Consider the following 16206-nt stretch of genomic DNA (forward strand, 5'->3'; position numbering starts at 1 on the left):
GACGTTTGCTGTGTGCTGGGTCCTCTACTGAAATGGAAATCTCCAAGGGCCTGAGGAGAGCTGGCCTCCTGTTGTGGGAACTCAGGCATATCAAAGTTCCCAAGATCGTCCCTGCAAAGATGTAAGCGTGTGTCTGTATACAGCTGGTGAGCTCTGTGAAGCCTGCAGTAATATTGGGAGGTCGTGATTATTCTGAGACTCGACGCAGTGTGCCTGTGTCTGCATACGGTCCTGCCTGCACTGAGGGCGTGGTGCGCAGCAACGCGATGTGCATGTGTCTGCACACTGTCTGACGAGGTACCATGACCTTCGTGGGGCCAAAAGCGTGGTCTCCAAAGTGCTGCGTGTGCCTCCCCACTGGCCTGAGTCGGCAACGAGAAGCTCTGCAATAGGAGAGAAAGCTGTGCAGCAATCTCTGGCTGCGAGGCGTTGCCTAGCAACCAGGATTCCCCCATGATGTAAGGCCGCCAAAGAAGGAACCGCCCAGCAGGATGTCATTACCCAGCCAGTGAGGGGAGCCACGCTCGAGTCTCGGAAGGCGCTGAGGCGCTCTCGAGTGAGAGAGAAGGACTCCCAGCTGCAAATCACTCAGGCGTGGGCCGCGGCACAAGATCAGCTCCCCAGGTAATGATCCCGTCTACACTGCTGCTTTGTATTGCTTTGAGCGGGTTGGGAGTCGGCGGTGCTGCCCGGAGCTTGAGTCTGGTTGGCGGGCATGCTGGGGATGGCACGAGTGTGACCCGAGCTCCAGACCAAAGCAGCTGCTGGTCCTGGAGCCGGGGGTGGATCGGGTAACGGCAGGGCTATTGGGAACCCCTTGATCTAGTTACCGGAGCCTGTTTTCTTTCCAGCATTTGGGGGGCACATTTTTGGCAATTACTGCCCGCAGATCCAGCAGCCCTGTGTGGGGGACGTCCGTTAATGATGAAAGAACTGTGCAGGTGACAACAGAACTGTACAGGTACTAAAGAGAACAGTCCTGGCGATATTTTATTTGCTTACTAAAAGAAATACAGAATCTGCAAGTTGATTTTTACCAAGAACCTTACCAAAGACATTTCAAAGAATTGTTAATCGTGTATGTTGGGTTGTTCTTGTCGTTTTGATCCTGCCAAGTTAGATAAAGATAACTTTATTCTTCTAAACCTGTGTGGTGTCCATTTGTGATGTTTCGCTGTGATACTGTGAGTGTTGGTACAAATACTTTACACATTGCCTTGGGGATAAGCCTGTCTGCTCGTGCCAAGCTAGCAAGAGGGTGAGCAGGGGTTATCTAAAGTGTGTTTCCCCCCTACCCTGACTAGAAGTAAGGGTCGCTATTTGGTCAAAGGTACCTACCTCTGCCAACTAGAGACCGCCATTTCTAACATTAGTGATCAGCGGTGAGGATTTGAACTTGTATTTGTACTTGACCCACAGTGACTGGTGTACATCACTAGTTTAGTACAGACCGCTACACAGCCACATACTGCGTTTTGTTTTTGGTTCTATTTTTGAGTGACCCTTAAAAGCATCCATGCACCATGTCTCAGAATGGTAAAGCAGCACGTGAGAAGGCAGAATTAGAGTTTCACATTGAGGATTTGTATTCCTTCAATTCAAGCAATTTTGCAAAGATTTTGGATGTCCCATGAGGAGCAGCTCTAAGAAGGATGAGCTGCAGAATGCCTTGATGGCCTGGTGGGAGGCCAAAGAGGCTGAGGAGACATATAACGCAAATGTGGGTGGGAAAGCGCAAGGGGATGGTTTCATATTGCAGGATCTGCCTGTGGGCAGACCAGCTCCAGGGCTGGCAGCAACCATTCTGGTAGGGGCTTCTCCCAGAGGAGTTACAGGAGAATCAAAGGGTCAGAGAACATGAGCTTGAAGTTTTGAGACTCAAGGCTCAGGCAGAGGAAAGGAAGTTGCGACTTGAGAGCGAAAAGAGAGCAAAGGAGAGCAGGAGCGCTCTCACTTTTGAAGAGAAATAAATGCTTTTGGCTCATGAGGGAACTGGACATTAAAGCCAAACAAGCGGAGTCCAGTTCAAATGGGGGCAGCGCACAGCCAGTGCAAGCGGGTAAGGTGTATATACCCAAGGAGTTTGTGCAAAATTACCAGAAGGGTGAGGATATTTATGCATGGTTTGAGTCAAATGAGGTGCCTGAGAAGAACTGGGGGGCGGGCCTATGGAATCACTTTGAGGCTTCTGGGAGGGACGTCTTACCACCCTTAGAGCGGGTGGGTACCCTAACCTATGCCAAGATGAAGGAGTACTTATGCCACAGGTATGGGCTCACCCCAGAACAGTACAGACAGAAGTTCAGGAACTTCAAGAAGCTTTTTTCAAGTACCTGGGTGTGAGTATGTACACAAGTGCACTGGAAGGTTGTATAAATGGCAGCAAGATAACTAATTATGAGGGGTTGTGCCATTTAATTAATTGAAAGCACTTGAGTAGTTTGTGTGTTCCAGAGCTGTGCCAGCATCTTTTAGACAGTAAGCTAACTGATCCCAGGGAGCTTTCTAAGGAGGCGGACCGCTGGACCAGCACCAGGGTCCACAAGGGGATTGTGGGTACCACAGCCAAAGGTAGGCAGGGTCCCCAGCAGAAGGGTGTGGAGGACAAGGGTAACTAAAAGGAGTTCTCTAAAGGGCCCCAAAACAGTTTCCAGGAAAAGGTGTCCCAACACCCCAAGCCTAAGATGACCTGGCCCCCTAAGGGCAGGTGTGACAACCGCCCCCCTCCACATGTTATTCCTGTAGGGAGGTTGGCCACATTGCCCCTAAGTGCCCCAAGAAACCCCCAGCACCCACTGGTGCTCCGTCATCGGGTTTAGTGAGTGTAGCGTTGGGGGAGGAATTTGTTTCCAGTGAAGGGGAGGAGAAAGCAGTGATGACCCTTGTCTCTTTAGGAGGCAGAGAGGTGGTACAGGAGTCCTACCTGCCTGAGAACACTAAAAAAAATACAGGTAGTGAGTGACCATCAATTGGAGGAGGGTGGATACTCTGAGAGACATAGGAGCCAGTGTGACATCTGTCATGTGACTATGGGTGTCTGAGGCGCAGATTATTCCCAATGCACTTCACTGTGTAGTTGCAGCAGACAACTCTGTGCACCTGTGTAAGGTGGTGCTAGTTCCCTTTGCGTGGGGGGGTCTCAGGTTCCATGAAGGTTGTTGTTAGTCCGTCCATGCCTGTAGACTGTCTGCTAGGAAATGACCTGGAGAGCTCCCCCTAGAGGGAGGTGGAACAGCAGGCTCATTTGGAGATGTTGGTTCTGCCTGAATGGGTCTGTGTGACCACACGGTCAATGGTAGCCAGTAGGGGTAATCAAGAGGACCTGGAGCCTGAAACAGTGGCCCAGGGGCCTGCCAGGAAGAGGAGGGGCAGGGGGTGTGGGAAACCAGCCCCCAAAGTTCCCACAGTCCAGAAGGAGACAGAACCTGAGGGGGGTGCCCTGGACCTACAGGGGAAAAAGTGGCCAAATTGGGAGACCTGCCTGAGCTGACCCATTGGCAGCAGGAAGGGGGTCCCTCAAGGGAAGATTTCTGCAAGGCGCAGATGGAATACCCTTCTCTCATTGGTATGCGGCAACAGGCTGCAGACCAGACAGCAGGTGATCAGTCCGGATCACATCTCATTTAGGGGGAAGATGGATTACTTTACAGTGAGCCTAAGGTCGCTGAGCTCTGTGCAGACTGTGTGCTGGTGGTACCCGAGTGCTTAAGGACCTTCCTACTGGGTCTGGCTCATGACATGATTCTCGCAGGAATTTTGGGGTACAACAAGACCTATCAGAGGCTGGTCACCCACTTTTACTGTCCCCAAATGAGGAAGCATGTCGGTACACATTGAAGGACTTGTCAGACTTGCAAGGTAAGTGGCAAGAGTGGAAGGAAGTCTAAGGCTCCCCTCCAACCCTTTCCTGTTATGAGCACCACTTTTGAGAATTGAATTGAATTGAATTGAAAATAAATTTATAAACGCGCAACTTTGCCCAAAGGCATCAAGGCGCCTTGAGAGGATGGGCCTCAACATTGTGGGGCCACTGGAACCAAGACAGCCTTAGGCAACACGTTTATCTTGGGCTTAGTGGACCATGCCACCTGGTACCCAGAAGCTGGCCCTCTCAGGATAATCACAACCCCCGTGGTGGGCCATGCATTGATGAGGATCTTTTCCCGTGTGTGGTTCCACAGAGAGGTGGTCTCCGACCGGGGTACCAACTTCATTTTGAAGTACATGACATCTTTGTGGGAGGAGTTCACCACTCCTGACCCCCATCAAGGGAATGGGTTGGTTGAGAGGTTCAACCAACCCCTGAAAGGCATGATCAAGGGTCTTGCAGAACCCATGAGACGGAAGTGGAACGTGTTTTTGCCATGCCTGTTACTTGCCTACATGGAGGTACCCCAGAAGTCCTTAGAGTTCAGTCCCTTTGAACTACTGTACTGTCACCCTGTGAGAGGACCTCTGAATCTGCTGAATGAAGGCTGGGAGAAGTCTCCTGGTAAGACCCCACAGGATGTGTTCAGCTATGTGCTGGCCTTCAGGAACCAGACTCACCGCTTCAGGAAACTCACTCAGGCAAACCTGGAAGATAGCCAGGAAGAAATGAAAAGATGGTATGACCAGAATACCACTCTGGTTGAAATTCAACCTGGGCAGAAAGTGTGGGTAATGGCACCAGTGGAGCCCTGCACGTTCCAGGACAGGTGGACTGGTCCATATGAGGTACTGGAGTGCAAGAGGGAAGTAACCTATCAGGTTGACGTGCAGTCTACCAGGAACCCCTGGAGGGTCCTACATGTGAACTGCCTCAAGCCACACTTTGATTGGTCTGATGTGACAATGCTCCTTGCTACAGATGATGGGATGGAGGAGGAGAGTGAACCTCTTCCTGACCTCCTGTCAGCAAGGGAGCAGGATGGGTCGGTGGATTGGGTGAACCTCTCGCCTACCCTGACCCCAGAACAGCAGAGGGACGGTCACCATGTGTTGGGTCAGTTCACCTCCCTGTTGGGAGCGTCCATGATGTGGTCACTGGGGACAGTCTACCTGTGAAACAGAAATTTTTCAGAGTAGCTGACATATTCGGGGCAAGCTTCAAGAAAGAAGTTTCCAAGATGTTGGTGCTAGGGGTAATTGAGCCCTCCAGCAGCACCTGGGCTAGCCCAGTTGTCTTAGTGCCACAAGCTGATGCACCCAGTGCCACTCCAGAACTTTGGTTTTGTGTGGGCTACCGTGGGCTCAATGCGACCACCAAGACTGACACACAGCCCATCCCCAGAGCTGATGAGCTCATGGATCGATTAGGCGCTGCCTGGTACCTCAGTATGTTTGATTTAACATCTGGGTACTGGCAAATTGCCTTAACTGAGGGGGCCAAAGAGAGATCAGCGTGTTCAACACATGAGGGGCACTACCAGTTCTGTGTTATGACCTTTGGATTGAAAAACGCCCCTGCCACCTTCCAGAGGCTGATCAACTGGATACTGTCTGGGCTGGAGGAATTCAGTGCCGATTACCTGGATGACATTGCTGTTTTCAGCTCCACTTGGGAGGAACATCTGCAACACCTCTGTGAAGTGTTGAAGGCTCTGCAAAGCGCAGGCCTCACTATCAAGGCAAGTAAGTGCCAGATAGGGCAGGGATTAGTGGTGTACTTGGGACACCAAGTAGGGAGCGGCCAGGTGGCGCTCCTACAGGCCAAGATTGATGCCATTCTGGCCCAGGAGCCCCCAAGACCCAGACAGAGATGAGAGCCTTCTTAGGTCTCACCAGGTATTACAGGCAGTTTGTCAAGGGATATGGTACCGTTGTTGCCCCCTTGACAGAGCTTACTTCAAGGAAACAGCCCAAGAAAGTGATCTTTGACTGATGCCAGTCAGACCGCTTTTTATGATGCCCTGAAAGCTGCCATGTGCACGGTGCCCATGCTCCAGGTGCCTGATTTCTCCAAAGAGTTTGCGGTGCAGACAGATGCTTCAGAGCATGGTGTGGAAGCAGTACTCTCACAGTTGAACGACGAGGGCTTGGACCAACCCGTGGCATTCATTAGTAGGAGGTTACTTCCCAAGGAACAGAGGTAGAGTGCAATTGAAAGAGAAGTGTTTGCTGTGATTTGAGCACTGAAGAAGCTAAGCCCCTACTTGTTTGAGACTCACTTCCAGGTTCAGACAGACCACTCGCCCAACAGATGGTTGATGCAGATGGGGGGTGAGAACCCAAAACTGCTGAGGTGGTTCATCTCCCTACAGGGAATGGACTTTACTATGAAACACTGCCCTGGTACAGAACACACCAATGCTGTTGGTCTATCAAAATGTTTCGCCTTAGTTTTGGGAAATCCCAAGTGGGTGGGTAGTTCTCCCCACTTTTCAGCTGGAGGAAACACGTCTTAGACCTGGCATCCATGGCATGGTTTTCCCTGAATTATTGCCTCCAGCTCCTGATTTTTCTTTTTTTTAATATCCTTTATTTTTATTTTATTGATAACATAAACCAATAGATTCAGCACCTCCTGTGATTTGATGCCATTCTGGATTTCGTTTTTGCTGGCTTAGATGCTTCTAACACTTTGCCACTGCTGATCAGTGTCAAAGTGCAAGTGTTCCCTGTGTAAATTGTGAAGTGATTGGTATATTTGATTTACTAGTAGGTCCCTAGTACAGTGCACCAGGTGTGCCAGGGCTGGTAAATAAAATGCTGCTAGTGGGCCTGCAGCACTGATTGTGCCACCCACATGCGTAGCCCTAAAAAGGTGTCTCAGGCCTGCCACCACAGTGCCTGTGCACAGTTTGTTAACTGCCATGTTGCCCTGGCAAATGCACCCACTTGCCAGGCCCTACCCTTCACTTTCAGTGCACATAGGTCACCCCTATAGCAGGCCCAGGGTACCCCCTGGGCAGGGTGCAGTGTATGTGAAAGGTAGGACATGTACTGGTGTGTGTACCATGTCCTGATAGGGAAATACTGCCAATTTAATTTTTCACTGTTGAAAGGCTATCTTGCCCAAAGGACAGAATAAGGAATGCTGTGTAGCATTTTACCAGCATATCTTCCCATAGGAGTGAGATAGAAAATTGGAGTCTGGTATTCCTGAACTCAGAATTTGATAACCCACCTTTTAGTAAGGATGTTTTTCAAATTCTGTGTTTGTAAATAGCACTTTTAGAAAGTGGCTATTTTCTTGTTCAACCTTTCTGTGGGCCTCTGCCTGGTTGTGGATTGATTGTCTGGCTTTGGAGTGACAGGGGGCGTAGTGTCTCCAGGAGTCTGGGTGAGTCAGTCTGGGCTGAATGGGCCAATCTGCATTTGGAGTGGTGGGAGGAGTAGTACCAGTCCCTGGCTAGGGCTGTGCCTGCCTTCCTCAAAAGACTGTCTCCACCTCCTGCAGTGCGCCTGAGGACCATGGCCCATATTCACAAAAGAAGAGGTTGTGCACTGGCAGAGTGTACCCAGAATTGGTTTGGACTGGGTCGAGGGCCCCTGACAAAGACATTTGGGGTATAAAAATGAGAGCTGAAACCGCTGTAATTTAGATCATCCTGGAAGTAAGAAGAACCTTTGCCAAGAAGAAGAGCGTGAGAAACTGAGAAGAAGGACTGCCATTGCTATGTGTTCTGGTGCTGACATGCAGTTGTTATTCTGCCATGGAAGGAAAATGACTTTTGATGTGTGCTGTGTACTCTTCAGAAAAGGAAATCTCCTAGGGCCTGAGGAGAGCTGGCCTCCTGTTGTGGGAACTCAGGCACATCAAAGTTCCCAAGATCGTCCCTGCAAAGCAATAAGCATGTGTCTGCATACAGCTGGTGACCTCTTTGAAGCCTGCAGTAAAACTGATAGGTTGTTATTATTCTGAGCCTTGACGCTGTGTGCCTGTGTCTGCATACAGTCCTCTCTGCACTGAGGGCTTCGTGGGATTGTTGCGTGTGTCTGCATACCTTCTGACCTGTACTGTGACCTTCGTGAGGCCGACAGCGTGGTCTCCAGAGTGCTGTGTGTGCCTCCCCACTAGCCCGAGTCGGCAACGAGAAGTTCTGCAAGCGGAGAGAAAGCCGTGCAGTGATCCGCGGCTGCGAGGCGTTGCCTGGTAACCGGGATTACACCATGGCGTAACGCCACAGAAGAAGGAACCGCCCAGCAAGACTTCATCACCCAGCCAGCGAGGGGAGCCACGCTTCAGTCTCAGAAGGTTGCTACGTTCCCCCTGTGAGGGGACCTCAAGAGAGAAGGACTCCCGGCTGCAGATCACTTAGGCGCGGGCCGCGGCACAATATCAGCTCCCCAGGTAACGATCCCGTTCGCACTGCTGCCTGGTATTGCCTTGAGCGGGTTGGAAGTCGGCGGGGCTGCCCGGAGCTTGGGTCTGGCTGGGGGGCCTGCCGGGGATGGTGCAAGTGCGATCCGAGCCCCAGACTGGAGCGGCTGCTGGTCGTGGATCATGGGGCAGATCAGGTGGCGGCAGGGCTATTGGGAGCCCCTCGATCTAGTTACCTGTTTTGTTTCCAAAGTGTAGGTACAAATACTTTACACATTGCCTTGGGGATAAACCTATCTGCTCGTGCCAGGCTAACAAGGGGGGAGCAGTGTGTTACCTCCTTATCCTGACTATAAGCAAGGGTCCGTATTTGGTGAAAAGGTACCTATCTCTGCCAACTAGAGACCCCCATTTCTAACAACTTCTATTGCTTCTTTCCTTACTTTTTACTATTGCTTTCTTATACACCATAGGCAGTTGTCGTTCGTTCAGATCATGGTTTAAATACCTTTGTCAGAAATCATGGTTTAAATACCTAAAATACATTGTGTCATCCTGACTCCCCGATCAATCTTTGTGCAAAACTTTAGCAATGTGACAAAGTGCAATATAGTTATACAAAAATAGATATAAATATATAAATATATAGGTAGATCTAAAAATATTATAAAATATATTCAAAACCATTTATAAGATAGAATCTGTGCAATTATATATATATCCAACACTCCGCAAGTGAGCAGTATTCACGGACATGGACCAGTTGAAGTTGGTGCAAATTATTTTATTTTGTGCAGTTTAAACGCCATAACGTTTCGGCTCCTGCGAACCTCGATCACATGACAACGTGAACCACTAAGACCACTCCTTACAAAGTGCAAGTGCAAATCTTAAAACAGACCATGTGACTTCATTGCCAATAGACATGAAAGAAATATTACGCCAAAAAATGTCAATGTAAACAATCTTTCAGTTCAACATAAAATGAATTATCACTATTTAATTCCAGTAAATTGTTTAAAATTGCACAAATGTCGCAAAAAATGTGCAAATACGCTAAAGTGCAAATCGTCGCTGTAAACATCATATTTTTCTCGAGGTAACGGCTGAATAAATGGATAAATGCCATTTCCTAGTCATGACCTCTCAAACATTCAGTGTTAAAATACAATAAAATCATATACAAGGATAAATCCATACATTTAGTGAGATGTGCAGTGACGAAATAGAGACACATAACACTTCTGTAGTTTTGACTCTTGCACATTTAAGCGTAACTTGCAACACACATCTAATATATACCAGCTGATTTGCCCCACTAATGCTCAACTGTCAATCATTATGTGAATATATATAGATATGAGCTCATGATCATGTTTGTGCCATTGAGGCCTGTTTGGTTCCATCGTGCACTGAAAAAAGGTATATTCTTTCAGACAGGTACAGGACAAATACACCTGTTCATTCCAACAGATTTAGTATGATACATGCACCTACACTAGGGTAATAATGGCATGATCACATGCGGTCCCATGTTGTAAATCGGGATTGTCACATCTTAAAACAATCAAGGGTTAAATCCCCATGCCTGTAGGTCACTGCCACCTTCCAGACCTACCACTATAATGTCCTCGTGTCTTGTCTATTCGGTCTGTTGTGCAAAATAATTGTATAAAAACAGTTTCAGTGTGACCAAACCCTAGTGAATTAAAAACTCGTCACATCTGATTCCTTGTATCGGGGAAACTTCATCACGTAAGAGATGTATCATCAACTGAGGCCAGTTGTATATATATCCCAACAACAGATATAATTACTTCTGTGTATACACTCTCAGTTCGTTAATTTGATGTTTTTCTCAAATTTCCCCCCCATTTTTCCAATCCGAGGGACCTTAATATGGAGTTAAGATCACAAAGTGAACTGGAAAACTGGTGGTATGCTAGACGTTATACCCTGACTGGCACACACTTCAAATTCATCTTTAGATGCATTGATTCTGTATATATCAAGCCACACGTTATAAAGGTCAGTGTATGATTTTACATACGTGGTAAAGGCATGAGGTGTAATGGCATGCACCATAACATCATACAATCAGACATCCATGCTACTCTAGGTCCGATGTTTTAACCTCTTAGTTCAAGGACATTCACACACTGACTTTGGGCTCAGCTAGACGCCACCCAGAGTGAATAAAAGGAATATACAGAACACTGGTTGTTAACAGAAGCTTTCTTACCATAAGTTCAAACGGCATTCCAGGCTTGAAATATTTGGGTGTTTTGGTAAAGAGAATTTTAAACGGTGATATTACAATACGGATGTCAGTACACTCAGCCTCCACCATGTCGCTTCCTAAAATGAAAAGACAGAATGCTTAAAATACAGCTATAATGCTCAAAACAGAATCGTGTTATGTTATGTCAATTTGTAAAGCGCACTAATCGCGCTGATGGGTTTCCAGGTGCTTCAACAAGAGTGGGGGCGTGTGTTACCCACAGAGTTATTCTGAGAGTCAGGTCTTCAGCTTCTTGCAGAACTCAAATCATGCAATTTGGCCTCTTATCCACGCAGTCCTACCCACGACGTACGTCTGACGTAGGGGTTTTGGTTTCCAGACGAGACCACAGGAGGAGGAGGGCAGCCCAGAGACACCGCGATAAAGGTAAGTGTGTTTTTTACCTTAATTTTTATTTAAAAATATTTATTGAGGGGGGTGGAGGCGCGAGCAGAGCTCCACAGAGCTTTTACCCAACTCTGTGGAGCTGCGCATAGAGCAACTATGCCAGCACCGCCCGACCTCACTTAAAAGCAGACACCCACAAGTCAATTGGCATGGGTACCGATCACCAAATCAAAAGGACCCCATTCTTTGGCCCCCAGGCTGGGACCACATTTCCTTCATGGCATGAGCTTCAAAGAGTGCCCCAAAGAACTAGTGACCTCCAGCGAATGAACGCTCCCTTTTAGTTCCAAAACTAAGCTGTCCACCAGTGTCAGGAGCCAGGGTTCCCATAAGCTCAAGATGGTGAACAACCCATCCCCTCCACCGCATAAGACCCGACAAGTTGCGAGGTGCCATGCAATGCCGAGTCCGTAGGAAGTGGTGGTCCACCCAAACTGCCAACTATCCCATTGCATCACTTTCATTAGATGATCTTCGATGAATTCTTGACGTTAGATTCTGGGTTCTCCGTGCAGTAATGTTTTCTCCTCCCTTCTCTCCTAAGATTTCCCAAGCATCCAAAAGCCTGCTCAGTGGGTCATACCCCTCTGTAATAACAAAAGGAGCCTGCTCACAGCTGGGAACCACAGCTGGGAACCGCAGATTCAACTACCCAGGAAGAGAAGGGTCCGAGGGAGAGGGGGTTGCCGGGGAAAAAGGGAATCCACAAACATTCATCACATCTCAGTGCAAGATTAGAACTCGAGAATGTACTCACCCCCATGTTAGGCTTAGCATTTAGCCCACATTCCAGGCCATACACATACCATCCGAAGGAAACAGTATGACCAACCTCAAACACCACAATATCAAAAACAGATGGAGGCCACGGGACAGCTTTCCCGTTACCTCCATTCTTTCCTGATAAAATTGGATAGCCAATCACATGAGATCTTGGGAAGCACCCAAAAGGCCAATAAAATGAAGCCCAGAGCAAGCCTAAAAAGAAATTTCAAGAAAAAGAGGCATTGTCAAGACACCGGGCACTACTGGAGAGGGTCACTTTGCATGCCACATGCAGGGATTAGAGGGGTGCACAGGCAAGCTTATGGCACTTTGTGATCGCCAGCAACATTCATTTGCAACACGTCCCCTCTTTACACATTGCCCAGTGCACATGTAGGTTAAAAAAGACCACCGGCACCCGTGGCACACCTATATACCCCTTGTAACTGCTAAATTCCTATTTTATGTTCACTTAATGTAACCTACTCCCTACATTGTTTTTGGAACCCTGTGTTAGATGTTGAAAAGACCTTCTATATACTTAGGGCCCCATTACGATCCGCCGCCATAACGGAAAATGGGACTGGCCCCCAGAGGTGCGGCGGTCCCGCAAGGCCAATTAGGATGTGGCGGGCGCATTCTGGAATGTAATATTGCGGCGGGTGGTGCTGTATGCAGCACCCGCCACAATGTTAAATAGGCATGTTGTGCATTGCCATGCACAACGTGACAGGCACCGTGTGGTGCCTGCTACCTTGTATATGGCAATGTAGGGGGTACCATGGGTACTCCCCAAGTGCAGCTCTCCACCCACCTGGGGGCCCGTAATGGGCCCCAAAGCAATTCCTGCATGGCTTTCCATGGCGGCATCGCTGCCATGGAAAGGTCTTCAACGCCAGGCATCCTAATATGGATGGCAGTGTCAATCAGACAAAGCCACCATGTAATGCCTGAGTTCCACGCGGCCAGCAATTGTGACGATTGCCGACTGGCGGAAATGCGGTGGACGGACTTTCCGTCCGCCACGGTACCCCCGGCCATGGTAATATGGTAGGGGTAAATGGCGGGCGGGGAGTTATGGCAGGTGGATCACCACAGCCGGTCGGGTGGTTGTGATCCGCCCGCCAACATAATGGCTCCCTTAGTGTGCAAATGAAGGTCAAATTCTGCATTTTTAATTTAAAGGCATTGAGATCTTCTGTCATGATTGAAGCTGCTAACCCTGAAAAAAGCAAGGATTTTTCACACTGAATAATCGATAGTCTTGTGTTACTTTTATATTCCATACTGGGTGACATCTTCTCTTAGACAGTAAAGGTCAAGTTAGGTTGTCAGTCCATATTTTGACTACCATTACCCTTACTTCACTTTCTTTACTTATTCCCACTGTTACGTACCCTTCCTATACTTAACATTGTAATTACCATCACTTCACTGTTTACTATGTTTACTTGTACTTTATCCATATTCCTGAACATTTCCATGATGCTAAACATTTGCCATATCATTTTAAAGGCAATTACAGTCAGTTTATATAACCCTTATTGTAACTCTGAATTTAAGTTTTTTTAGTTAAAAATGTTCTCTATTCAAACACTAATCCTTAATCTCCAAACCAAATTTATATGAAATTCAACTTTTTTTGTAATAAACTAATAATAATCTTCCATAAGCCTAAATCTAGTTCTTATTAAATCTCATACAAACATTAGAAAGTAATATATTGTTGTAACCTTAATGCTAACCTCAACATTAAACCTTATTTGTTTTAATAATGCATTTCAATATATATTAATCTATATCAAATCAATTTAATTTTCACCCTAGATTAAAATAATTACACAAATTATCCTAACTTTAATACTGACACTATCATTATATATTGAGTTTCTTTCCAGCAACATTTTTGCTCATGTATTCTGCAAGGAAGGCTATAGGGCCACAGTACGTGCGTAAATACTAAGCATTGGATGGTCTATCTAATTAGAAACATTGTGTTTTGCAGAGGGATGTTAATAAATATTTTTATCAGGTTCCTAGTGTTTTGAAGACAGCTGTTTATTATTCTGGACCTTTAAATTCTTCAATGGGCCTACAAATGTAAACATATATACAATTACTCATTGCATTCTTAGCCCATACATCTACTTCGATCAGACAACTAACTCACCATCTTTATATAGCGCGGACTTGACCCGAAATCAGTTATCAGATCGCTTTACATGAGCACCAGTTGCGTTACTTGAGGACGTATTCATTTTTGTTAGGCATGGGGAGTTAAGTGATTTGCCCATAATCACAGGATGTTGAACGTCATTGCCAAGACTCGAACCTGGTTCCCCAGATTTGAAATCTACCGCCCAAATTGCTAGGCTACATCCTCATCCGCATTCTCCTTCAATGAGTCTTTTTTTAGATGTTAGGATGGGAATCTAAAGTAATGGAAGCCGGCAGGCCAGGTCAGATAGACTGTTCCAGACTACCATCAGGGTTTACAGCCAAATTGTTCACATTAGGAGAAAACTTTCTTTTCTTTCTCTGTTTCTCTTCTTCTTTTGCATTTTTATATTGTTTGTGTCTTTTTCTAGCTATTTCTCTCTTTATCTTTCTTTTTCTCCTTTTTTCATTTTTACTTTAATTTTTCTCTTTCACCTTGTTTGTTTCTTATCTTTTTCTCTTTCACTCTCTCTTTCATTCTTACCTTGTCTGTCTTTCTTCTTTCTCACTTTCTTTTTCTTCTTTTGTTATTGTTTGTGACATGGCCACAGCCACAAAGGCAGCAGAGTGCTTCAGACACGACAACAATATACAAAATACTAAAGTGAAACCAGAACAGTGGATTGAGGAATGACATTTATTATTCCTAAAGTGTAATTTAAATGGGTTGTCTTTTGAATATTTTCTGAAGGCTAGTGAAATCTTGTCTGGCTTCTTCTGGCGAGTGATTCGAAATATCTAGCTACTTGGCAAGGGAAGGCCTGATTGAGAGGGTTTGGTTTTTTGATGTTAGAAATTTCCAATAGGAGGCTGGATTTACCTATAAAGCTTCATTCTTCTCCCATGATGTGGAGTTTATTTCTCTGGTAGACAAAGGCACAGAGCTTTTTTGTGGTGCAGGCCATTCTAAAGCCTACTATGGCTTTGAAGGTAAAGCCAGTGGAATTCTCTAAGAATAGGAGTGATAGGCTTCCCTTTTTGATGCCTTTGACAAGGCAGCTAGTTCAAGAAAATCCTTCAGAGGGGCTGGGAGACTTTTGGGAGGAAAGAGAAATGGATAGAGGCCTAACTTTCCTAAGCTGGAAGAGTTGAAAGAGGCAGTTTTAGCCAGTTGTGATATGTAAAGTAACAAAGTAATTTTTGTCCAAAGAATAAACCAGGACGTGTTCCTTCATGATGTAATTTATGTGATATGCTTAGAGATGAGTTGAGCAAGCCACATTTTTGTAGCTTGAGGAAGTTCTCTAGCGTACTACTGCAAGGGAAACAGCCCACCCACGCGGATCAAACAATGGCTCATAAAGAGTCCAATATTCTCAAAGCACAACATGGAACTCACCAAGGGGCGGAAAAAGGGCTGTTGAAACCCGCTGACCTGCCGTGAGGACCCGATGACATGAGGAGAGCTCCACTTTAATCATTTCATTTTAGAATACAGGACATTTAGAGCTGTATGCGGAAGTCCCTGGTGACTCTCTTTATCGTGGGCCTGAAATTGCGGCTATCCTCCGTGTTGATCAACCTATGGCATACGTACACGGGGCCATTTGAAACATGAGGTCTCGATCTTTGTGAAAATCTACGAAAGACTCCTGGTGTAATAAACCTCTTTATTGGGTTTCCACCAGATTAGTGTGGTGTCTACGTCATCTTGGCTGAGCTGTGACAATCCAGCTGCGTTTTTTCGATCCTTGAACCGGTGTCAGAGATTGGCCACGGGTGTATCACGTATGTGCTGTGTCTTCCCCACTCCCTCGGCGTGAAAGCCCTGATGAAGGTGCGCCCATAGATCGGGCCTTGCACCGAAACGCACGTTGGCGTTACGTGCTTCTTGGATCCTGCCCCATTGATCTGGACTCTCTGGCTGTGTGCTATGAAGACCCTGCAATTATTGTGTCACTCTGGGGATTACGTAGAGGAATGTGTATTAGTGGATGTTTGTGTGGGACTGAATGAGAAGAGAGTGTATGTATGTCGAGAGGTTGATGTGGGGTTTTCATATTATGTGTATTTATTTATGTATGTTTGATCTATCTATCAATTGATGTATCATGTTATCTAATGTTTTTGATAAAATGTGTGCAAACAAAAATATGAAAAAAAGAAAATAAAGATTTTGTACATTTATATGTGAAATTATTTTCGCCCCGTGACCCTTTTTCCGCCCCTTGGTGAGTTCCATGTTGTGAATTGAGAATATTGGACTCTTTATGAGCCATTGTTTGATCCGCATGGGTGGACTGTTTCCCTTGCAGTAGTGTAATTTTCCCCTGACATCTGCCCTAATCCG

The 16206-nt window shown here is 46.5% G+C and overlaps 1 protein-coding gene across 1 annotated transcript in view; it reads right to left on the reverse strand.

The window, feature by feature from the left end:
- Window positions 1-16206, reverse strand: part of C3 (complement C3) — a 329940-nt gene that overhangs the window by 230748 nt on the left and 82986 nt on the right. Inside the window, exon 10 of the mRNA XM_078685332.1 lies at window positions 10488-10603. Within this exon, the coding sequence (XP_078541458.1) occupies window positions 10488-10603 (116 nt within the window). The remainder of the gene's footprint in view (window positions 1-10487; window positions 10604-16206) is intronic.

The sequence above is a fragment of the Lissotriton helveticus genome, chromosome 1_1 (assembly GCF_964261635.1).
Source record: "Lissotriton helveticus chromosome 1_1, aLisHel1.1, whole genome shotgun sequence".
In the NCBI taxonomy this organism is placed as follows: Eukaryota; Metazoa; Chordata; class Amphibia; order Caudata; family Salamandridae; genus Lissotriton; species Lissotriton helveticus.